The 25,697-nt window shown below is 45.7% G+C and overlaps 1 protein-coding gene across 1 annotated transcript in view; it reads left to right on the forward strand.

Moving 5' to 3' along the window:
- The first annotated feature begins 24,921 nt into the window (after positions 1-24,921).
- Positions 24,922-25,697, forward strand: part of Appl2 (adaptor protein, phosphotyrosine interacting with PH domain and leucine zipper 2) — a 48,818-nt gene continuing 48,042 nt past the window's right edge. The window contains exon 1 of the mRNA XM_059245199.1: positions 24,922-25,056. Within this exon, the coding sequence (XP_059101182.1) occupies positions 25,003-25,056 (54 nt within the window). The 5' untranslated portion in view covers positions 24,922-25,002. The remainder of the gene's footprint in view (positions 25,057-25,697) is intronic.

The raw sequence follows: 25,697 nt of genomic DNA on the forward strand, positions 1-25,697 counted from the left end.
CTACACAGAGAAACCCTGTCTCCAAAAACCAAAAACCAAAAAAAAAAAAAAAAAAAAAAAAAAGAATAAAAAAAAAACCAATTTAAAAAAAAAGCCAAGCAGCGGTGGCGCATGCCTTTAATCCCAGCACTCAGGAGGCAGAGGCAGGCGGATCTCTGTGAGTTTGAGGCCAGCCTGGGCTACAGAGTGAGTTCCAGGACAGCCAGGGCTATGCAGAGAAAACCTTGAAAGACAAACAAAAGAATGTGTGTGTGTGTGTGTGTGTGTGTGTGTGTGTGTGTGTTAGGGTTTCTACTGCTGTGAAGAGACACCATGACCACAGCAACTCTTATAAAGGAAAACATTTAATTGAGGGGGCTTACTTACAGTTTCAGAGGTTCAGTCCATTATCGTCATGGTGGGGAGTATGGCAGCGTGCAGGCAGACATGATGCTGGAGAAGTAGCCGAGATTCCTACACCTTGCAGGTAACAGGAAGTCAGCTGAAACACTGGGTGGTATCCTGAGCATAGGAAACCTAAAAGCCCACTCCCACAGTGTCACACTTCCTCCAACAAGGTCACACCTCCGAATAGTGCCCATTTTTCTTTCAAACTACCACAATATGTAAGTTTTGCCTTAACGATTACATTGAACTCTCAAAACAGCAACAGGTACTTTCACCATCCTCCTCCTCATCTGGCAGAGAATCTGAAGAACTCCAGCAATGTCAGAGAGCAGCAGAACCAGGAAGGAGCCCACATACCTCACTCAATTTGGACCTCCTTAGTGGCACCTTGATGCCCTGCGGGGTCTCAGTGTGATAGTAGTACCTCAAACACCTCTAAAGTTGCCAGCACAAAATCAACATGGAGAAGGCAGGCTTGCAGACTGCTATTTTTATTTATAGTTTTATTTATTTACTTAATTATACCGGATAAGGTTTGAATATTGCTACAGTCTCTGGATACTTGGTCCCCGGCTAGGGGCATTATTCTGGTAACATAGTGGAAGTGTTAGTGGCACTGGGACATGGAAGGTTTACACCTAGTCACTAGCTACTTCCTAACCCTGCTTCCACCATCAGGTAAGCTGTCTGTGCTCTCACTTCCTCTGCCTGGATATTCTGCCTCATGATGGCCCAGAACCCACAGATCCGAACACTGCCCACAGAGAAGTCTAAGACTGTGAGTCAAAGCAAGCATTTCTCCTTATACGGTGCTCTGACAAGCATCCTGATTACTTTGATTCAAGTCTGTTTAATGCAGAGAACAGAAGAAGTGATTATGAGTGCCACCATGCCCTGTCCATCCCGGAGAACATGCCAGAACCAGGCAGAGGAGATCCCTCCCACTCTTGGGGAAAACATTCTTGGCATTTAAAACCAATAATGAATGTGCATGGAAACAAGAAAACAGTGATGTGTGCCAGGAACAAGAAGAGCAAATGATAATGTCCAGGGGACTGAAGACAAGAACAGCCTCCACTAAGTGGTCCGAACCAGCAGCCCCAGGCAGAAGGAACAGGAGCCAGATGAGTATCTGCTGGAGGGAGGTGCATGGCAGGGACTGGATCAGGGGTAGCTCTCCTAAGCTGGCACAGGGTTTGGGGGTTATGGTAAGGACGGAGCAAGCCAGAGGGAGTGAGAGGGTCTATAGTAGGGATATGCCACTATATTCCATTCCCAAATGCTTCCTGGGATTCCAAGCTAAGGAAATGTTCTGTCTGTGCTTGCTTTTAGGACCCAAAGAGACTGTGAATGGGACACAACATTGTCAGCCAGGCCCAGTTCTGTGTGCCCATCAGTGTATAGTGAGGCCACTCAGCTGCCAGCAGCTTCACAGAGCCCTGGGCCCTGGGAACACCACAGTGCCTGCATGGGGACATCCTGTGCATAATAAACAGCCCCATGTGGAGAAGCTGAAGTCTTTCTTGTGTTCAGTGCTTACAGCCATTACGAAGATTCTGTTACATGCTCAACAAATATTTGTTAAATGAATGAATAATTAATCAACAGGCTCCCAATTCCTCACAAGGTTCACAGTTAGAGATAAGGCCTGGGAGGGTTATATATTTCGTCCAAATTTCTGACATTTAAAATGTGCACTGCTCAGTATCAAATCAAGAGCCTTCACCTTCTATAACCAAGCTTTTAAATTCAGAACATGCTATATTACAGAAGGTATTAAGGAAATATTTATAATGAGCACAGATATCTGGTTGGGGAATAGAACGTGATAATTGTCATAGCTAGCATCTCCCCATGCAGCCTCCAGACAATTATGTCATCCTGTCACTGGCTTCTGAGGTGAGTCCTGGCAGGCCCCTGAGGCATGGAGTGATTAACTTACCCTTCCTTAGATTTTGGTAAAGTGGGGATATCCTGTTTTTTGGAAAGCAGCATCTCCACGTTGCTTTGGATCCGTTCTGACAGCACCTATCATTAAGGTTTGCGACTTGGCTGTCTGTGCCCGGTGTTGCCATCCACTCAGGTGTTTCAGGCTCTCCACAGAAATGGATATTAAAAATGCATGTATGCCAGTGCAAAACAGAAACCAAGGAGTTGCCTGAAAGTTTCTGGGCTGCCATGGAGAAAACAACCGCTTGTCCATATGCAAAAGAGGTTCTGTCACTAAGGGAACAGCCTGAGTTCCGTCGACAGTAATAGCTCTGATTACAGAAAGGCACTTTGCTTCCCTCTGCATATCCCATTTGCAATGATAAATTGCTTTTATTGCTGTCTTCTCCCAGAGCTTGGTTACCCTCTCAAAGAGATTACTGTTCGTCAGTTTAGCACAAATGTGTATCATGAAAGCTCGCACTAATTCCACAGCCCTGTGCTTTTAACTTATCTCTGCCATTATGCTAGAGTTGCTTTTAAAATAATTTTGCCTTTATTTAGTGTGTGCAAGTGTGTACATGGGCCATGGTAGATATATAAAGGTCAGAGGACAACATGTAGGAGTAAGCTCTCTCTCCAACAACTGAGACCTAAGGATTGAACTCATGTCCTCAAGCTCGGCAGCAAATGCCTTTACCCACTGGGCCATCCCACTGGCCCTAAATTTGTTCTTCAGTATGAAAAAGTGTCCAGTATTTCAGAGAACAACCTGGACTATGGAAATAAGTCTAGTTGCATTTCATTTAGTTTAAGGACAAGCCTAGGCAGACAACTCAGTGTGCTTACTGCTCTTCCAGAGGACAGGAGCTTGGTTCCAGCACTCATGTTGGGCAGTTCTAAGTTACCTCCTATAACTCCAGCTCTAAGGGTTCCAATGCCCTCTTCTGGCATCTCTAGGTACACACACACACACACACACACACACACACACACACACACACTCATACATAACATAAATTTTAAAATAAATTAAAGGACTAACCATGGTGCTGCATTCTATCCTTTTTGGGTTTGTTTGTTTGTTTGTTTGGGTTTTTTGTGTTGCTGTTGTCATTGTTATTATTATTATTATTATTTTGAGGAGGAGGAGGATGATGATGATGATGTGTATGGGCGTTTCGCCTACATATATGTCTGTATACCACATGAGTGCCTGGTGTCCTCAGAGGCCAGAAGAGGGAGTCAGAACACCCAGCACTGAAGTCACAGATGATTGTGAGCTGTCATGTACATGCTGGGGATTAAACCCAGGTTCAATGAGCCATCTCTCCAGCTCCCTCCTTATTTTTTGATTGCATAGAAGTCAGAGTCAGTAAAACACTTTCCTCTGTATGGCTCCTTAATTACTCACTTGAGTCCACTTAGGTAAACCAAGACTCTCTTGTCCACTGCTGGGAATGTGCCCAGCAGCTGACATTGGACTTGTTCCTGCTCATTCCTGAGAAAGTCCTCTGTTAAGTGAATCTATGAGAGTCTGTTAAAGGGTATCAAAGATTTATTAAGATATAAAACGGGGAGAAATACACTAAATACACTCACGGGTACAGAACAAAGTAAGCAGCTGTCAACGTCCTCTCTTCTGCCCAGGGGTGAATAGAACCAGATGTCCAGTCTCCAAACACCCCGAGAGAGAGAGAGAGAGAGAGAGAGAGAGAGAGAGAGAGAGAGAGAGAGAGAGAGAACCCCCTCCTCAGTTTTAAGCAGTCATGTACCCAGAAAAAACACACCTCTATCAAGCTGGATACCCCAAGGTTATTGGCACAATGAATTCCCACAACAGTCCTCTTATCTTCCAAGATCCCTACAAATCAAAGTTGTTCTCCATGTTGTTATCCTCCTTCTCCTCCTCCCCCTCCCTCTCCTCCTCCTTCCCCTCCTCCTCTCTCCATCCTCCTCCTTCCTCAGATTATCTCTGCAATGCCCTAGAAGGCCTAGTTGTTTCTTCCTGTATACCCAGTGATGTCTCCTGAGTACGTTAGCATGGCACAGCAGCTGTAATTTTCATCTGGAGAGGTCTGCTCTACTTGTCTCTGTAGTCTGCACTGGTTTACTTCCTCATCGCTGTCACAAAACACCTGACAGGTGACGATACAAGGGGAGTTTCCAGTTCAGGTTCAGTGCAGTCCGTCATGGTGGTCCTAGAGGCAACTGGCCACATTGTATCCACAGTCTGGAAGCTGAGAGAGACCCAAGCTGGTGCTCTGCTGGCTTTCTCCTTTTCATTACGTTTAGGATCTCAGGACACAGGATGAAGCCATTCATAGCTAGGGAGGTCTAACTAACCCAGTTACCCTAATATTGGCACTCCCCGGTGGACATGTCGACAGGTTCGTCTCCTGTGTGACTGTAGGTCCTGTCCAGTTATGTGGATTTGACAATCAGTGTAACCTTTACATTGCCCTAGAGCCAAGATTTGTTGACCAAGCATGCTACTGGTCCTGTTATTACTGATTTATGGTAACACAGGGCCCAGTGAGGTTTTAGGGACCACACTTCAGTTTCTTGATTGTCACAATGTTCAGATTCATTGTTGTCCTCTGTTGTAATAGTACTCTTGGCTTGGGGATGGGAACATCACAGTGCAGAATAAAGATCAAATTCCTCTGATCCTCTGTAGTTAATCATGGTCACATGACTCACTTCTGGCTAATGTGGTATACTGTATCATGTGACAGCTCCAGAAACCCTCCTTAAAGAGGTGCTGGGTCCACTTACTCTCTCTTTTTTACTCCTTTCCACTGTGGCTACTTGGAATGTAGAGTTGATGGACAGAGCTCATCAGCCTCTTTGGGCTATGGAGTAAATACAGTGGAAGCAAATGGTTGCACATTAAAATAAAGTCTAGATCCCTGAGGCCTCGTGAGAAGAAGTCACCACACTATCATTTCCAGTTCTGGAATTCTATAAGACGAATTCCTGTGTTGTCAAAAACAACAGGAAAATAGGAGGGGGTCTGCTCGGGAAGATGGTTTCAGCAGAAGTGAGCAGGATGGGACAGGGTAATGGGGGTGAAAAGGAAGGACCAAAATCATTATATACATACATATATACATACATACACACATACATACATACACAGACAGACAGACAGACACACACACACACACACACACACACACACACACACACACACACACACAGAGTGCCAGATAGGTTTTGTCTCAGTTTGACACAAGCTAAAGTCATCAGAGAGGAACCTCAATTAAGAGAATGCTTTGATAAGTGCTGCGGGCCACAGGAAAATATTGTAAGAACTCAGGTGGTTATGGCAAGCCACTACCTGAAGGGATCAGGAATTCCTTCAGAGGAAGCCAAATTCCAAGGAGCTTTTGATGTTATTTGGCTTGTTATATATCAGCTGTTTTCTGTTATGAAAATCATGTGTGCCTTCATAGTTTTCCCAATTGATTTTTCCCTAAGAAGGGCTAACAGTGTGGATTGATCACTCTCTGGACATATACAGTCCAGGTATTTGGAGAACAGCCTCAGGAAAGGCTTCCTTCCCTCTAGCTCATCTGTTTCTCCCCTTTCAGCACTGGAATCAAATATCTCTCTTAGCCACTTTCAAATACTAACAGAAATAACAGTCCACATGCTAGTCTCCTGACTTAAGGTAAAGTCCACAAGGAGACACCTCCTAGGTCAGGTAGATGGTAAGTAATAGCTTTACACAGTTTAGCTTGGACCCTCCTTTCTTACAGCCTTACTAACTTTATAGACCCTTAACTTCTTACCTAACTACTCCTAGGAATATAGATTGAGCACATAATCTCTTTTTGATACACTAATTGATATTAGCTCTCAGCTGACCTCCTCCCTTAACCACTCCATTTTCAGGTTGTAAAAGAAAGCCTGACACTCACTACCTAAGGAAACTCTTACCTGCCTTTATGACCTTGCAGGAATTCAGGCCTGGTGACCTGGCTGGAGGGGAGGATTGTGATTGTTTGGGCATGTAACTGTAAAGCTAGAGAGATTCCATAAAGTGAATGGACCAAAGAGCTCGGTGTGCTGAGATTCTATTTTCCCAAAAATAGTCCTCACCATTGGTAGTTTCTCTCCTGAGCCCCTGGGATGTATAATATTAAGGCTGGTCCCTCTAATATTATACAAGAGATAAGATTAGATTATAGGCAGGCCTGTAGAGCATTTTCTTAATTAGTAATTGATGGGAGAAGGCCTAGCCCATTGTGGGTGGTGCCATCCCTGGGCTGGTGGTCCTGGGTTCTATAAGAAAGCAGGCCGAGTGAGCCAGAGGAGCAAGCCAATAAGCAGCACCCCACCATGTCCTCTGCATCATCTCCTGCCTCCAGGTTCCTGCCCTGTTTGAGTTCCTGTCCTGATTTCCTTTGATGTTAAAGAGTGATTTGGAAGTATAAACCAAACAAACCCTTTCTTCCGCAAGTTGCTTTGGTCATGGTGTTTCATCACAGTAATAGTAACCCTAAATAATATGAAACTATCAAAGGACAAAAAAATAAAAATTTTAAAGAAAATTCTCTGTGTTGCCTAAGCTATGGCTCTGTGGAGTATGTCTGGGGCCTCCACTACAACTGAGCCTAATCTTAAGAGTACAGAGGATTTTCTGCTTCCCAAGGAGAGTGCTTTGTAATATTTCATTTGTAATATTTCAGAACTAAAAAAAAATCCTTCAAAGGTTTATGTGAGTCTTATCAAGAAGCTCTAAATTAGAAAATCAAATGCATCGCTAGTACCTCCCCACTTCCTGGAAATGTCAGATGCTGAGTTCCACTTGCGTTTTCCCTGGTCCCCATTGTGTTTTTAGCCTCTGTCATCTTCACATTAGAGAGGCTGTGTATACGGACTGTGAATGATCAGAGCAGCCAGCAGGGCCGACTTCCCTGCAAGCCTTATGACCCGTCAACGGCCCTCCACTGCAGGGAGGAGCAAAGGGGAGACCCTTGCTGCCAGCCATCCACTGAGTGCCAATGCAACAGACACCCGGTCACCGGGTAACAGAATCTGATCGGTAGAAGACACGAGAACACCTGGGGAGTAAAGAGCCAGTGGGTGAGAAGTGCCTGCTGGCCTCTCTCCAGAGAGGCAGAGACAGAGAAATCCAGGCCTCAGCGATTTCAGTTGGGGAGCAGGGTAGATGAGAAGAGCACTTGGGTGGAGAGGACTTTCCCAACATAGGCTGAGCCATGCATGACTTCATCCTTGGTATTGGAGTCACAGCTAAAGACACAGGCACATAAAAAACACACAGACAGTGGCAGACTTGAAGAGTGGAGAGTCAAATACTCAGTGTTCGTATTTAACAAGGGAGGCATTTGAAGAGGGGCAGAGAGGATGATCTATGCATTGTACTCTGGACTCAGTGACAGCATGCCAATCATGCTAAAAGTGTAATGACATCCCTTTATCATACGATATAAGGACTCATTCATTCAAGAAGTGTTGCTAGAACGGTGTGTGGCACACTCCGGGGCAGTCCAGTGGTAGACTCCACATGCTACCACGAGCCGTATGCAGGTATTCAGGGAGCTGAGTGGATGCTGGGTGAGAAGCATCCCACTTAGGGGCCAGGACAGACCCACCCACAAGGTGATGGGTCGAAAGCATGAGGGATGGTTGATATTATCTAAAACAGAAAGAAGAAAAACAACTTGTACCAATCAATAAAAGAGACAAAACCTCCTTGGCAGGCGACGGAGATCCAGGGACAATGCCAGGCATGTTGGAGAGCCTCTGTACACGTTCATAAAGATGGCCTTGGCGCACAAAGGACAGAACTCATTCCATTTATCTGCTCTGCCTGCCAGGTGGAGAAGAGCAAGGTACTTTGGGCTCAAAATTTTCTGACCTTCCTCAAAAAAAAAAAAAAAAAAAAATCTTTGAATGACAAACTAGTGATTTGGTGATATCTTGGAAATACTGATCATTTTATTTCTTTAAACATGCTACACCAGACCACACTCCAGTGGAAAGCAAGAATATTTGGGCAGCACAATTGGTCTTTATTGAAGGGGTGAGGGCATGAGGTTAGGTGGGAAGAGAAGATGGGTGGATCTGAGAAGAGTTAATGTGATCAAAATGCATTGTATAAAGTTCTCCACAAACTAACTAAAAAAACTGGGGGAGGGGGGAAGCTACATGAAAAGAGTCTTTACAGGAAGAGTCCTCCTACCTGATGCACCTTTAAAACATTTATGTCATCCATGTGCTTTGCTTACATGTATATATGTGCAAGTTTGTGTCTGGTGCCTGTGGTGGTCAGAAGTCATCAGACCCCTAGAACTAGATTTAGAGACAGTTGTGAGCTGCCGTGTGGGTACTAAGATCTGAACTCGGGTCCTTTGCAAGAGAAGTGAATGCTCTCAATGGCGGAGCATCTCTCAAGCCCCCAGAGCATTTTTATTGTTCCCTGGCTCAGCAGCAATGAGCGTGCCTTTCTGCCAGACATAGAGTCAGGAAGCAGGATCCTGGTATAGGGACACATTTCTGGAGCACAGAGACAATGCAGAGTGATGCGTAAGGCATATGCATGAGAGTCAGAAAATCTGTCCAAATCTTAATTCTTCCTCCAAACTAGATATGTGGACCTCTGTTGTGGAATGTTATTTTAAGATGTGTTACATTTGTTTTTGCTGTGAAACATTTGTCTAATGATGCAAAGATGTGTTACGTTCTCTTATGTTGCATTTGTTTAACTCTGTGAAGCTGTGTTACTTTGCCTGTCTAAAATACCTCATGGTCTAAAAAAGAGCTGAATGGCCAATAGTGAGGCAGGAGAAAGGATAGGTGGGGCTGTCAGGCAGAGAGAATAAATAGGAGGAGAAGAACAAGAAGGAAGAAGTGAGGGAAGGAAGAGAGGAGGACATCAGGGGCCAGCCAACTACACAACCAGTAATGGAGTAAGTAGTAAATATATATATATATATATATATATATATATATATATATATATATATATATATATATATATATACAAAATAAAGAAAGGTAAAAGACTAGAGGTAGACAGGATAATTTAAGTTAAGAAAAGCTGGCTAGAAATAAGCCAAGCTAAGGCTGGCCATTCATAAGAAAGAATAAGTTTCTGTGTATTTATTTGGGAGCTGGATGGCAGGCTCCCAAAGACCAAAGAGTAAAAAACAAAACAAAAAACTGACTACAGGCTACAGGCCTCTGGTTACTGAAACGTGCAATGATAACAATGGCACATGCCTTACATAGATGATAACCTCAATAACAGGTGAGGAGCTTTTGGCAGTGGTGAGATTGAACATTAGACCTTGTGGTGGTTTACATGAGAAATGTCCCCCATAGGCTCACACAGTTGAACACTTGGTACCCACTTGGTGTCACTGTGTGTGGAGGTGTGGCCTTGCTGGAGGACGTATGTCCCTGGGACAAGCTCTTGGGGAGTTTATAGTTTTGCCCCGCCCACTTCCAGACATCTCTGCTTCATATTTGTGTAGATATAACCAACCGTCTTATTAAATAAGAAACACAGAGCCGATTCAGAGAAGAAAGCCAAGAGGTCAGAACTAAGAGCCTTATCCTTCCTGCTTCATCTATCTTGCTTCAGCCAAGAGAGCTCTCCGGAAAAAAAAAGGGCCTACTTCCTGTGTGTATGTCTTTAAATAGTCTAGCTGTTCTGCCTTCTCATTGGTTGTAAACCTAAACACGTGACTGCCTTGTCACTGCCTGTATGTACCGCCCTCCAGGTCCTTAAAGGCGTGCGCCACCACCGCCACGCACTTGCTATGGCTCTATAACTCTGACCCCCAGGCAACTTTATTTATTAACATACAATTAAAATCACATTTCAGTACAAGTAAAATACCACCACATATTTGCAGTTGAGGATGTGATCTCTCACTTCTTGCTCTGGCTCTGGGTTGCTATGCTTCTATCGCTTGTGAGACTGATTTTCCGCTGGAAACACTGAGAAGGCAACTTCTCAGTATTTATGGGCTCTTCTTTCTCTGGACTCCTAAGCTTAAATACGCACTTCCTTCTGTCAGTTGATTTGGTTATGGTGTTTTATCACAGCAACAGAAACATAACTAATATAGGCTTCATGATTGTGAGTCAAACACTGGGTGACATTCCTAGAATATTATGTAATATATAAAGTATCTAAGGCATGCTAGAACTTTACTTATATCAGCCATTGTTGTCAATAGCTGTTGCCCTTATTCTATCACAAGCATGGCAAACTGCTGTATCTGACAGGAAACATTGCTTTGGAGCAGTGTTCAGGCATAGACTGACAATCCAATTAGCCTCATTTGAACCTTCAGAGACCTTCCAGGTGAGCAGAGTGAACTTACAGCTGTGTAACTAGGAGCCAATTCTTCAATGGTGTCACAAAGTCATAACTTCAAAGCATTTCATCCAGGACTAAGCAGATAGAGAGATCAGAAGTTCAAGGTCATCCTCAGCTACATAGTGAGTTCAAGGCCAGCCTGGGATACATGAGACCCTGTCTAAAAGGAAAAGAAAAAGATAAAACAAAAGTGTATAAAAAGGTGCATTTTCACCTAACACATTTCCACAGCTTTAACCTCTAGATCACACATCATGCTCCCAGTGACTTTCTCTCCGACCTTCCCAAATACTTCTTTCTGTCTCAACTAAGCTTGAAAAATGGTATCCCAGCTTGGAGAGCATTGGGGAAGAGTAAGTTGTGAGAGGGAACTCCTGGTAAGGAGTCTTAGCTACAGACATCTCTACTGAAACACACTTGGTAAGGATGGAAAGCGAGGTGGGTAAGTTAGGGAGAAGCAAGGGAATGGTGGAAAACAGGCCTCTGTCACCTGTAATTCTGTCTTTCTGTTGCTAACTGTGTTCTACCGAGGCCATGATGAGATAAGCCGATGTAGGAAATGTGGCAAGGACACAAACCTCAAATTCATGAGAGCAGTCAGGTTAAGGGAAGAGACAGGGCCACAGATGATGTAGCTGCCTTTGATGGTGAGCCAAGAAAATTATCTTCTTAGCTGGGGGTGTGGCTCTGTGGTGGAGCAGCTTGTCGGGTATGCAAAAGGTTTGAGTTTAATTCCCAGTCCAAAGAAAGAAGGGAGGGGGAGAGACAAAGAAAGAGGGGAAGAGAAAAGAGAGGGAGAAAGGGAAGGAGGGAGGGAGGGAGGAAGGAAGGGTAGATGGAGGGAAGGAATAAAGAAAGGATGGAGGGAAGGAAGGAGGAGGGAGGAAGGAAGGAAGGATGGATGGACGGAGGGAAGGAGGGAAGGGACTCAGCAGAAGTGAAATGGGCAAGAGAAGATAATGAGAACAATGAGAGTGTCTTAGTTAGGGTTCTGTGAAGAGACACCATGACCACGGCAACTCTTTAAAGAGAACATTTAATTGGGGCTAGCTTACAGTTCAGAGGTTCAGTCCATTATCATCATGGTGGGACATGGCAGCATGCAGGGGGATGTGTTGCTGGCTACATCTTGGCTTGCAGGGAACAGGAAGTTGACTGGGTCACTGGGCGGTATCCTTAGTATAGAAAACCTCAAAGCCCGCCCCCACAGTGACACACTTCCTCCAACAAGGTCACCCCTACTCCAACAAAACCACACCTCCTAATATGAGATTATGGGGACCAATTACATTCAAACTACCAGAGAGTGATCAAAGTAGTTACACACACACACACACACACACACACACACACACACATTATGTATGTATATATATATATATATATTTCATATATATATATGAAAAAAAATATATATATACACAATAAATTGTGGAAGAATAAGTAAAAAATAAAATAATAAAACAGGAACCACCCACAAAACCCGGGGACTCGTAGCACTGAAACACAGCACATTCCTAACAGAACACTACAGTCTGCTTTCTGTCGCTGTGATGGACGCCACCACCAAAAGCAGCTCGGGGAGGAGAGGGCTTGTTTCATCTTACAATCCATCACAAAGAGAAAAAAGTCAGGTAGGAGCTCAAGGCAGGAACCTGGAGGCAGGCGCTGAAGCAGAGGCCATGGAGGAACACTGCTTCCTGGCTTGCTCCCCATGCCTTGCTTAGTTTGCTTTCTTATACAACCCAGGACCTCCTGCCCAGGCATGGCATGGTCCACAGTGGGCTGGGCCCTCCCACGTCAATCAATAACCAAGAAAAAGCCCTGTAGACTTGCCTACAGGCCAATCTGATGGAGACACTTTCACATTTGAAATTCTCCTGAGATAATCCAAGCTTGTGTTAAGTTGACCAAAAAAACTAACCAACACATAGACTTCCAATAAACCAATTTACAACAAAACAAACATCAATGGGATTAAAACATTCAAAGAGAGAAAGAGTTGATGAGGTGGCTCAGGCTGTCAAGCCTGCCCGCCTGCTTTCACTCCCAGGGACCACAGGGTGGAAGGGGAGAACCAAGTCACGTGAGTTGTCCTCTGCATGCATGTGTTGATACACATGCACGCCCCCCCCCCCCCATAAATAAATGTAATAAAAATTAAAGAGAGAAAAAGAACTCTTGAGCAAAGAAGAGGCAAGACTATCGTTTTAGGTAACAACTCTGTAAAAGGCAAAATGAGCTCAGGGGGTACAGAGGAGGTACCATGGGTGGGGGGCGCTATCATGGTGGACAGTACAGACACAGGACAGTGTGAGGACAGAGGATCGGAGACGTGCAGGAGACCGTGCACGGGGCACTAGAGCGTGTGAGAAACGAGCAAGGGAGGGAAACAGAGCCTGGCTTTAGCTGCTCCCAAGGACGTGCCGGATCGGGAGGAAGATTTTGGAAGGGAGGAGGACTGGGCTGAGAGATACGGCACTTGGCACATCACGTTTGGGATGCAGTGTTCCTCTCTCCATCTCTCTTCTTCTCTTGCCAGCTCCGCTTCTGGCCATGTGGTTCCGACCTAGGTGGCCCAGTGTGGGACCTGGCAGTGCGCACATGCACACATTCACGGCTGCCGCTGGTGTCCACTAGAGGGCAGCTATGGCCCAAAACAGGCCGAGCTTTTCCCTGGGAATTTACAAAGTTTTAGTTCCTTGAGGAACTGGCTAGCTTGAGGAACTACAGTTGCAGCCCACCCAACCCAGTTTGGATTTTTCAGTCTTCCTCTCTTTCTTAGGAGGTGAGCCCGGAAGCTCTGAGATGCAGGCCTGAGCGGAGGGTTTGGATGTGAGATGAAAGGAGCCCTAAGGACTCTGAGTGTCTTTGTTTTGTTTGTGCCCTTCCTCATACAGTCAAATATACATACATATATATACATATGCATGTATGCATGTATGTATGTATGTATGTATGTATGTATGTATGTATGTATGTATGTATATATCCAGCCTCTGACCTTTCCTCGATGGAGTTGGGCTTCTGTCGCTTCCAAGTGGAAGAGACCTGATTAGCACAGATGTAAGTCAGCCACCTACGGACACAGTGTATGGCAGGCATTGTTGTGAAGAACAGCGATGAGGCTCAGAAAGGTGCAGAACATGCCCAGAGTCCCAGGACCAGCCATCTGCAGCTCCAGTTCAGGTCAACACCCAAGTCCCTAACCACTCCGCTTTCTTAAGCTCACCAGCATTAACTCTGTTCTGTGACCAACACACTCGCACCTAGGGACAGCCCACGCTGCTGTGACTCTGAGGTCCTTGCTTGGTGACAAAACATTCTCAGGGCATGGCCCCGACTTCTCAGGAGTATTTCCCAGGCTCCAGCTTGCTGCACTTTGAATGTCACTGGGAGCAAAGGGTTTGTTTGGTGACTAATTCTGCAGGAGTTCAAAATCAGTGATGTTATGACTGGAACATTACTTCTCTAACCCTTTTCTTGTTTGGGAAGTTCAGACTGAATGCCAAGATTTGACTCCCAGCCAGAGTGCCAAGGAGGTGATTAAGGAAAAAGAAAAAAAAAAAAAAAAAAAAAAAAAGGAGTGTGGGGCCTCAGACCTCCAGAACGGCACCTCTACCTGCTCTCAGGCATGCTTCCTTGTTAATTGAGCAATTTTATTTATCTTCTTTTTTCTTCCATCTCATTAACCCAAATGTAACCGTTTATTTTCAAAACTTCAATGTTTGTTGTTTCCTCACACACACCCTTTTCCTTCAGTCCTGTTTGTGAGGGGCTAGAGCCGCCTCAGACGCAGACTACCAGTGGAGCTTTTTAACCAGGAGTAGATTTCTCCAGAAAAGCTGCGAGATTCCTTCAGGTCTTTACTGGTCTAACAAAACTTTGCAAAACGATGCTTCAGACTATAAGAAAGAGAAAATATCTTGCATTAGAATCCTTCAATATCTTCAGTTCCTGCATTCTTCAACATCTTTAACTCCTGCACCTTCACACTCTGGCATTCATGACATAGCTTTGTCCTGTGACCCTGTGATGGTAATGGGAGAATCTTTGGATCCTTCTAAAGGTTCATCAATTTCTGTTGAAGCGACTGACTAATAATGGATTTGTCTAATCCGCTAACTACACTTTGCCAATTTTAAATCCAGACAAATATTTGGGAGTACTTATTTGTGTACTCGTAGCAAGTCCACCAAGATCACCATATGAGCCATGACTCCTTGCATAGGAATAATCCCGTGTGGCGCTTCCCTGTGGTTCATAAGTCATCCCATTCTGATAGGCTCTGTCTTAATCAAAGTTCTATTTCTGTAAAAAGACACCATGGCCATGGTAACTCTTATAAAGGAAAGCACTTCACTGGGGCTGGCTTCCAGTTCAGAGGTTTAGTCCATTATTGCCATGGTGGGAAGCATGATGGTGTGCAGGCAGATATGGTGCTAAAGAGGTAGTTGAGAGTTCTACATCCGGACTGGCAGGCATCAGGAAGAGAGAGTGTGAACCTCTGGGTCTGGCTTGACATCAAACCTCAAAGCCCACCCCTAGTGACACACTTCCTTTAACAAGGCTACACCTCCTAATAGTGTCACTCCTTACAGGCCTATGGGGGCCATTTTCATTTAAACCACCATGGGCTCCATGTGTCTATTGCAGTCCCAAGTTTCATCAGCATAGAAATCAGCCATGCCATCACAGCAGTCTGCAGACCTTCCTCTTCTGCCACAGGCTTCCAGGTCTCCTCCTGTAGGGGGTGACAAACTAGGAGAGCAAGATTCTCAGCTCTTCTACCCATGACCACCTTGACCAGGAAGAGAAGAAAGGGGAGGACATCGTCCGTGAGGGCCCTATCATCATAACCTCTTCCAGGGGGAGGCATGGGATTCCCACCTGGCCAGGAGACATTCTATCAAAACCACTCCCTCCCTCTCTACATGGGAAACCCTGCAGGACGTCCCAGCAACCATCAAACATCATTGCAAAACTACCACATAATCACAGGGCTCATTGGAAAGGTTGGGATTATAAGGTCTTTGATGAGAGACTCAGACTTAAGATCAAAGATAGTCTATACACTCTCTACAACCCTATCCGGCATTCCTCCAGTACTAACAACCGTCAGTGGCATGAGTACAGCATTCTGGGGGCAACTTGATTATTCTCTGAGTGTCCTTTCAAAGTGCTTTGATTTTAGCATCTTGGATGCTGGTGATTCCTCCTGCCAGCCTGATGAATCAGTAGTCCCAGCCCATGGTCAAAGTCACTGCCTTAATAATATTGGCAGCAGATTCCAGTGGGCAGGTGATGGTTGACCTTCTGACCGTCCTTAGTAGAGATGTTTCCCTGGGAAATTCTCCACCTATTGCAGCATCAGCACCAGATGCCCCATTTGCTCTCCAGCCACAGCTGTTGTCGTGAAAGGCTGGCTCTGCAGACTGTACAGAGAGCCTTAACTCCTGCCTCCATCCCCATCACATGGTGCTGTTCCATCCACCTCTGTTTCTTATAAATGCTTCTTCCTCTTCTGGATCCTCTGCAGGACACTGGTTTCCATGTTGGGGAATGTTTCCTCTGGTTACTAGTTTCCATTTTCTGGAACTGAGTGGACATACAAATTTATAGAACAGAAACAAGTGCGACTCACACAAGATGTCACTATGAGTACAGCGGACAGGACAAAGGTGTTGGCCTAACACAGATAACGCTCTAAAGAGAAACTGTTCTGACCACAGCAGGGACCATTGTTCCCATGTTGTTATTCTCTCCTTTTCTTTCCAGTAAAAGAACCCTTGATTCTTTCACATTAATTTATTACGATTTTATCAAGTTGTAATTGGCTATTTAATTGTTTAATATTTTAAGTTCGCATAGGAAGTAATGGGCCTCATTATGGCATTTTTGGACATGTGTCATTAAACTTTGTTCTGATTCATCTGTGTCCCTCACTGCCCTTCCCCATCCTTCCTGCTTCCTCCTACTCTTTGCTGGTCTCCTTCATCCCCATAAAGAACTTCAGCTTTCATATCACATGTATTCCATTATCTTCTACCTCCCCACTCCCATTAAGATCAGTTCCTTCCCTCTCATAGTCCACGCATGCACACTTATAAATATAAACCTAGGTTCAGCATATGAGAGAAAACACACAGCATTTGTCATTCTGAGTCTAGTTTATTTTGCTTAGTACAGTGCTATCCATCTCCATCTACTTTCCTATACACCATGCCTTCATTTCTCTGTATGGCTGAGTAAGACTCCATTGTCTGTACACATCATGTTTTCTTTATCCATTCATCTGTTTATGGACACCGAGGCTGGTTTCGTTTCCTGTCTGCTGTGAAGAGTACAGCAATAAACACAGTTGTGCAAGTGTCTCTACAGTAATACTGACTTACAGTCATTGGGTTTATTCAGGAATGGTGGAGGCTGGGTCATGTGCTAGTCTATTGTCTGTACCTTAAGGAACCTGAGCATTGAGTTCCACAACAGCTGCACAGGTTTACACAACTCCGTCAGTGAATAACAGCTCCATCTTCCATGTCCTTACCATTGTTGTTTGTCTCTTTCTTTCTCCCTTCCTTCCTTCCTTCCTTCCTTCCTTCCTTCCTTCCTTCCTTCCTCCTTTCCTTCCTTTCTTCCTTCCTTTCTTTTTTCTTGATGGTAGTCATTCTGACTAGGGTGAGAGAGATTCTCAAAGCATTTTTAATTTGCATTTCTTTGATGACTAAGGATGCTGCACACTATGGTGGTTTGAAAGAGAATGGCCTCCACAGGCTTATAGATTTGAATCTTGGTCACCAGAGAATGGCATTATTTAAGAGGATTAGGAAGTGTGCTATTGTTGGAGGAAGTGTGTCACTGGTGGTCAGCTTTGAGGCTTTAAAAAGTCCATTCCAAGCCCAGAGTCTGTCTTTTCCTGATGCCTGCAGATCCAGATGTAGAACTCTAGGCTACTTTTCCAGCACAGTGTCTGCCTATATGCCACCCACCATGCTCCCCACCCTGATGATAATGGACTGAACCTCTGAAACCGTAAGGCAGCCCCAGTTTAATACTTTCTTTTATAAGAGCTGCTGTGGTCATGGTGTCTCTTCACAGCAAGAGAACACTGATTAAGACACCCACTTATTTGCTGTCTGTGTTTCTTCTTTTGAGACCTGTCTATTAGTCCATTGACTTATCAGATGAATTTGGTCACTTTTGGTAAACACCAAAAGTGTTTCAAAACTTTTGAAGTTCTTTAACTATTCTAGGTATTAACCCCGTATTTGATATGTAGTTGGCGAAGATTTGCTCCTATTCTGTGCCCTATCTCCTCACATTGGTGATTGTTTCCTTTGCCGTACAGAAGTTTTATAATTTATCCTATTTGTCAACTCCTGAGGTTATTTCCTGAGCTATAAGAGTCCTTTCCAGAATGTTCTTGCCTCTGCCCATATTGTCAAGTGTTTTGGGGTCTCATGTTAAGGTCTTGGATCTGTTCTGAGTTAGGTTTTATGCAGGGTGAGGGGTATGTACCTAGGTTCATTTTTCTGCATTCACGTGTCTCATTTTCCCAGCACCAATTATTGAAAAGACTGTCCTTTTTTCCAGTGTATATTGTGCTAAAAATTTGGTGGCTAGGTTAACTTCTGGGCCTGCTTTTCTATTCCACATGACAATTGTTCTGCCACTGCCATGCTGTTACTGTGGCTCTGTCATATAATTTGACATCAGATAGTGAAAATTCAGCATTTTAAAGCACGCACCTGTGGGTTTTTAGTGGCTTCCCAAAGCTATACCTCCATCACTAATGTTTAATCCCAGATAATTTTACTATGCCCCCCAAAGCATTCCCATACCTGTTCCCAATTACTCCTCATTCCCTCTTCCCTCCAGCTGCTAGCATGAAGCATTCTCTCTCTCCATCTCTTACTTTCTCTCTCTCTAGAGAGAGAGATTGAACCTAGGATCTTATCTGTGTTGGCAAACCCCCTACTATTGAGCTAAATCTCCAACCTCTTTTTGCTCTTTGTTGCCACGGCCAGCGGGGTGTCAACGGGGGCGACCCACCTGCGGGAGAGAATGAAAGGGATGGGAGACACGAAGGAAGACAGCAAGACAGGATTCTGATCAAGCTGTAAATTTTATTCTCCTCAGCAAGGCTTATATAGCATGAGGGGGGAGGGTGCAGGAAGGAGGGAAGGGGTGCAGGACATGCTGGACGTGCAGTTGAGGGGAGACGTGCAGGTGAAGGAGGACGTGCAAGTCGTGAGGCTGTAGGATGTTGTGCTAGGTGGTAAGGTCACTGGTCAGGGCCCATTGTTCTGTTGCTATGCTACCTGACTGTGGGATGTTCTTTATCTTTGGGGGCATCTGGTTTAGGGCCTGCGGCTTGTTCTCTGGCCTAGCTAGTACTTTTCCATGGTTCATGTTTGGTCCCTGACACTTTGTGACAGGGTCTCAGTCAGCTAGGCTGGCCTTGAACTCATTCTATAGCTCGGGCAGGTCTTGAACTTGCCATCCTCCTGCCTTGGCCAACCTGTGCCACTTCTATTTTCTGTTTCTAGTATTAGCCTACGCTGGGCATTTCATATAGTTGTCTTCATCTAATATATGGCCTTTTGTGTCTTGCTTCTTTCATTTGGCATGTTGTCAAGGTTCATGCACAGTGTAGGAAGTGAATACTTGTTCCTGTTACTGTCAAATAGTGTTTTGTTGTCTGGGCATGTCATGACATCACTTCTTGTTTATCTATTGGCTGTCATGAATAGTGCTGCTAAGACAATCGTACTCAAGGTTTGTAGTTCTTAACCACCGAGCCATCTCTCCAGCCTTATACCTCACATGCCCTTGTCCCAAAATGACCATTTCCCACCCTCTCCACTCCCCTAACACCCCATACACATTTCACCAGCACTGCTTTGAGCTCATGGCCTTGATTCCCATCTTACTGGGAAAATAAAAACTACTAGAAAAGAGTTTCATTCTTATTTAATCTACCAAATGACTGTCACATGTATCCCTTGGCACACTCTGTCCAAGGCCATCCCCCTGTTGTGATTCGGTCTCAGTCCTTTTTGTCTACTTTGGCCTCCTAATTGCCACTTCCTCCTCCAGTGTCTCCAGTTCCCCCCACACTATAGCTCATTCTGTCAGCAAGCAAGCAGCCTGAGAAATGCAGCCCCCTCTCCTGCCTTTCCACTTTAAGTTAATTGGAGTTAGCCTTTTGTAGCCACAGAAGTCCCAATTAATACAGGACACCTAGAGAGGGCCCGTGGAACCAGCCTGTGGTTGGGACTGTCACTGTCATGTCACACAAAGCAACGGCATGAGGCTCACAAAGATCAATTTGCTCAGTCTCCAACATCTCCCCGCTCAAGACAACAAGACTGCCCTCCTCTTGGCTTTTTATGTGTGCAGTCGCATCCCTTCCGCCATTCCCTTTTGCTGGGAAATCTCCGGAACCATCCATCTTCCCTCCTTGTTTGACCGCAACCATCCTTCTTTCAAGTAGAAGTGTTCTTCCCAGGTTTACTGCCAACCCTCCTATTGGCAGGTTTTCAGACCACTCGGCAGCCTCTTCCGGCTGACTGCCTGGCTACTCTTGACACAGTGGATCAATTCTTTTCAGATCCCTTTAGAAGGGAGGTTGCCTTTCTGTTTTCCAATTCTACAGCCTCTAGAAGGGGCATGCTCATTTCTTGATGTTCCTCCTACCTCAGCAGGTCTGGCTTTTGCTTGGAGTTCAATCCTCCAGCCTCTCCCTTTTCTTGTCTGTCTTCATTTAACCATTAAGAAATGTCATCTACCTTCGTGTTTTAAACACTATCTACATGATGATAAACTGCCAGTTTCTCTGCCAAACTACAAAGGAGTATATTGAAGCATCCAGACAACATTCCCACACTGGTCATCTAAAAGGCTTCTCAGGTACACTGGCCCACACAGAACAGCGATGTCACCATCAACCTGCTCTTCCCAGGCATTGTTAACATGGTCACCCACAGCACTTGGGCCAGCTTCTGTTGCTCACACTCTTCTGGTCTGGTAGCATCGTCAGGTCTACACAGATTTCAGTGACCCCTCCCTAGCCCCTCCACTGCCCCAGACCTTGACCTGGGCCTCACCTCTTACTTTGACGATTTCCATAGCTTCTTAAGAACCCACACATACCTTAAAATAGAATCATAAATATATTTGTTAATGGTTTGTTTAAAAAAAATGTAAATCAACCCTTGTCACTCAGCTTTCATACTTTCCCTAGCACACACACATGGGACTACATCCGAAGTCCTCACTGCCTGGACTCAGGTGCTCTGTGACCTAGTGCTTAGGTCTCTCCCACCTCCTCTCCCCTCCCCCTCTACTCCAGGCACTGGCCTTTCCTTGTGCTGCTAAGCATGCTCCAGGGCCTTTGCATATGCTCTTTCCATCAGGCTTAATTTGTTCACTTGCTTTATTTAATCCTCTGCCCCGGTGCTGGCCACCTTATAAACCCTTGCTGTTCACTCTACTTCCCATGCTCCTCTATTCCTTCACTAAGTGTTATCACCGGCTTATCAATTCATATTTACTATCATTTTCCCTTTTCAAACATAAGCTCTATCGGGCGGAGGACCCCGGTGTGCTTCCTCTTAGGCCTTCAGCTTCTAGAGAGTCAGGACAGAGGGAGAGTGAAAGAGCAGCAGTGTGGTACCAAGGGGAAAGAAACCGATGGAAACACCGGAAGACTGGGGTGCTAACCATGTGGAAGTTATGGTGACATGCATGGATTTTCAATACGCGATTATCCAGCAGCTGCTCAGGTGTTAGGTGATGTCTGAAGCACTGAATTTCTAGAAGGAAATGAGACAAAGTTCTTGCTCACTCTACCTGTAAAGTGGGGAACGGAGCAGAAAGGGTACTGTAGAATTATCCAGCCAAGTGTTGTTGAAGCATACTGAGGACGGATGGGAAGATTGATTTTGCTTGGAGGATGCTCTTCACAGGGGAGGAGGGGTGAAGGGGAGGGGTGAATTTGCAGGCCAGACTTGAACTTGCCAGAAGAGAAGCCTGAGAAGCACACTGCAAACAGGAAAGAGTCTCAGTGAACTGCCCCCACCCCTCCCCTCCCCTATGGAGGGGAGGCATCTTCCTAACTGGTGCTTTCCTAGTTTCTAATTTTCTCTCATACCTTCGAAGCCCCAGTTGCTCTCTGCTCTCCTGGGAACCTTTTTTGTCTCCCTGCGCCCACTCCATTCTGACCTTCAGCAAAGAAAGAAGACAGTTCCAGACAGTTGGCCCTTGCTGCACAGGGCCACACCACTCTCTGCAGTTGCGGTCCTCGAACCTGTTCAGGGATACCAGGTGCAGCTGGAAAATGACTGAAACCCACCTCACAACCACGCCACGTGACCACAGTGTCACCTGAGCACATACACTTTAATGAAGGACTTGACACTTTTTATGTTTACATAAAATTCCTCTTACATAATCAAGACAGCAAAGCAAGGGAGAGAGTATTTAATGCTCAGTAGTGAATATGATGTGAAAGAATGATTGTATGAATAATTAATGAAGTGAATTTCAACTATAATTTGTTTTGTAACTAGTTGTTTTGAATCGGAGACACATTTTCCCTCAGAAACAGTGTCATAAATGGCACTTAGTGCCAAGAAATCCCACTAAGACCATTTAGCCCATAATGTAGCAAGAAAATGCAGAAAAGGACTAAAATTGTGTAAGAATGTGATTTAAACAGTTTTGAATATTGCTGTTCAAATAAAGGTAATCTAATTAGAAGATGATATATAAAAAATATGGTTTGCCCCCCCCCCCCCGATGTCTGAGCCCTTTGAAGGGTTTTGTGGGACACTGTCTCCTTCAATGTCTATTTTATAACAAAAGGGTGTACGCTCTTCCCTCTGGGGTAATCATATCCTGTGCTGAGTCTCTGACCTTGAAGAAGGCTGGTTTTAGTCAGGACAGTTTGGAAGATTGTATGAGGGAAATTTAATTGAACAGTATTTGGAGGGAAAAGGAACACGGTGTGGGCATGATCTCATCAGAAGAAAATAAGGAATATGGTGGCGGGGGAAGGGTGTGTGGGAGCGGGGTGGAGTGGGGGGGGGGCGACTCTACACAGAAGGCATAAATAACTCAGGCCAGAACTAATGGAATAATGACACTGGAGTTTGTTTTCAGTGGTGTTTGCAAACACAGATTTGCCTGCTGAATCTGGTGGTATCTCAGTCACCGTAACTACTGTGGTTCTAGAATAACCTGGCAAGGGCAACTTAAGGGAGAACAGGTTTATTTTGGCTCAGTTTTCAGGGCAGGGAATTTCTGGAGGCAGGAACCCGCAGGAGCCTGCTGCACCACACCTCCAGGTGGGGGCTGGCTGCACCAGACCTGCAGGCAGGAAGCAGAAGTAAGGGAATGCTGGTGCTCACATCTCTTTTATGCAGTTCAGGGGTCAGGTCCAGGGAATGGTGCCATGCACTTTTAGGGTACACCTTCCCACCTCATGTAATTTAAGATGACTCCTCACAGATAGCCATGGCTAGCCTAATCTAAATAGCCCCTGACTGGTGACCCCTGATCCTACCGATCTCAGTCAATACTAACTGTTCAGGTGGTCACTACAAGATGTGGAGTTTGTGACTAACACTTACTGTTCAGGTGGGCACCACAAGATGTGGAGTTTGTGCAGTATTTTACCCTTCTGTTGATTTTGGTGACATCTCACTGGACAAATACTATTGACTTTATGTGTCAATCAGCTGAAACTCTTGTCTTTAATATATGTCAAATTCCCCTTTTGATCTTCTCCATATTCTTTCTTCTTCCTCCAGCCTGCATTGTATGGTCCTAACTAAATCATTTCATCGCTGGTGTTCTTTTAAATGACATCACAGAACTAAATTATCTATCCCTTCCAATCCTGAAAATTTCATTATGAAATCCTCCAAAAAGACAAACCATAATGAACCAAGAGGATGAAACCTAATTATATGGCCCAAATCAGATAGCAGTGATATAAATATCATAAATGATGCGCGCGCGCACACACACACACACACACACACACACACACACATAATGTCTGTGCTCTGAGCTGTTTAGGTGGTTGAGATTTATCTAGTAAAATCGGTGTGAGAAGTGTAGGGCTGTCCTGGTATTGAAAAAAGAGGCCAGAGGTTGGCGAGATGGCTCAGTGGTTAATAGCACTTACCTTCAAGCCCGACACCTGAGTTTAATTTCCAGAACCAATATGGTTGGAAGGAGAAAACTCTCCCACAAATTGTCTTCTAAGCCACACACACTAAATATAATAACTTTTTTGTTTTAAATTGTGTGTTCGTGTGTGCGCGCACACCCTTCTGCAGGAAATATGTGCACGTGAGAGCAGTGCCCAAGGAGACCAAAGAGAGTTGGAGTTACAGCCACTTGAGAGACGCTTATCTGGGGCTGAGAACCGAACTCAGGTCTTCTGCAATAACCGCTGAGTCACACTCCAGCTCTACCCAACTCCTACCTCCGCCCCAAAATTAAAAAATAAAGTAAGAAGACACCAAGGCTGGGAATGTGGCTACTTTGGTAGAGGGCTTGCCTAGCATGAACGAAGCCCTGGGTTCGACCCCCAGCACTGCACATAAATCAGGTTTGGTGTTGCATGCCTGTTATCTCTCATCACTCTCGGGAGGGGGAGGCAGGAGGATCAGAAATTCAGGATCATCCTCAGCTACACAGTGATTTAGAAGACAGCCTGGGATGCAGAAGAGCCTGTCTCAGGAAAAAAAAAAGGGAGGCCAGAAAACAGGCGCAAAATCTGTGTTCACTCTTATCTCCTCCCACACAGAAAAAACACTGCGCAACCGCAAGCAGATAAAAGCTTATCTTCCCACCCCGAGTTCTGCCACGGGTACAGGGGAGGGCGGCCTCGAGCCGGAACTTCCCAGCCCCACCGCCTTAGCCCGGAGGGCCCGAAGCGCTGGGTCAGGCGGAAGCTTGGTCGCCACACTTCCGTTGTCCCGGGTCCCTCCCGCTACGTTTCCGGCCTCGCTTGCGCTCGCCACACTTCCTGTTGATCCTGGCGGCAGGGGGCCGGGCTGAGGGGCGGGCCGCGGTCACTGGGCAGGCGCGGGCTGGGAGCGAAGCTGCCAGTCCCAGAGCGCCGGGCGTCCTTGGAGAACTGCCGAGCGTCTGTGGAGTGCCGCCGAGCGTCCCCGGAGCGCCCAGCATCCCCAGAGAGCCGCCGAGCATCCCCGGAGCGCCGCCGAGCATCCCCGGAGCGCCGCCGAGCATCCCCCGAGCGCCCAGCATCCCCAGCCTCGCGTCCCGCGTTCCCTCGCCGCCGCGCCATGCCAGCCGTGGACAAGCTCCTGCTGGAGGAGGCGCTGCAGGACAGCCCCCAGGTACCGCCGGGGAGGTCGGGGTAACCGCTGTCGCCTCACAGGGAGGTTAGGACAAGTAAGTTTTTAAGCAGTCTCCTGTAGAAGACGATGTCAGCACTGTGCACCAAGGCAGTGCTGGTACTACCGATTCCGTGAGAACGAATGAATGCAGGGGCCGGGATGGGAAGCAGAGAAAACTTGGATCCATCGCCCAGCCGACCCAGGCCTCCCTTTGGCACCTTTTTCCACTGGTGAAGAGAAAATGACAGCATTTGTCCCATTTGTGCCACGGGGTGGAGCTGGGGGCGGGGCTTCATTAGCATCGTGGAGATGTGAATCAAGTCGTTTGAGCTGGAGAGTGAAAACTGGCAGGCAGATAGAGCACACGAGTGCAGGGACGTTGCTTCAGAATTCAGCACGCCTTTCTCCAGGGATCTACTGTTCTCTTAACCTCCTACCCTTTCATAGCTTTTCTGGTATAGCATCCCTAGCTTATTTAAGTAAATCCCTTTATCCCTTAGTGCCTCTGTCCCTGAAAAGTTAGAAAGGATTAAGCTGTTCTCTCAGTTTCTCCTCTCCTTTTGGGTTCCTTCCCCCCCCCCCCCCCCCCCGCACTAAGTGAATTGTGCCTCCCAGGTGGAACTTTGACGGATTTACCTACA

This window comes from Peromyscus eremicus, chromosome 18 (assembly GCF_949786415.1).
Source record: "Peromyscus eremicus chromosome 18, PerEre_H2_v1, whole genome shotgun sequence".
In the NCBI taxonomy this organism is placed as follows: domain Eukaryota; kingdom Metazoa; phylum Chordata; class Mammalia; order Rodentia; family Cricetidae; genus Peromyscus; species Peromyscus eremicus.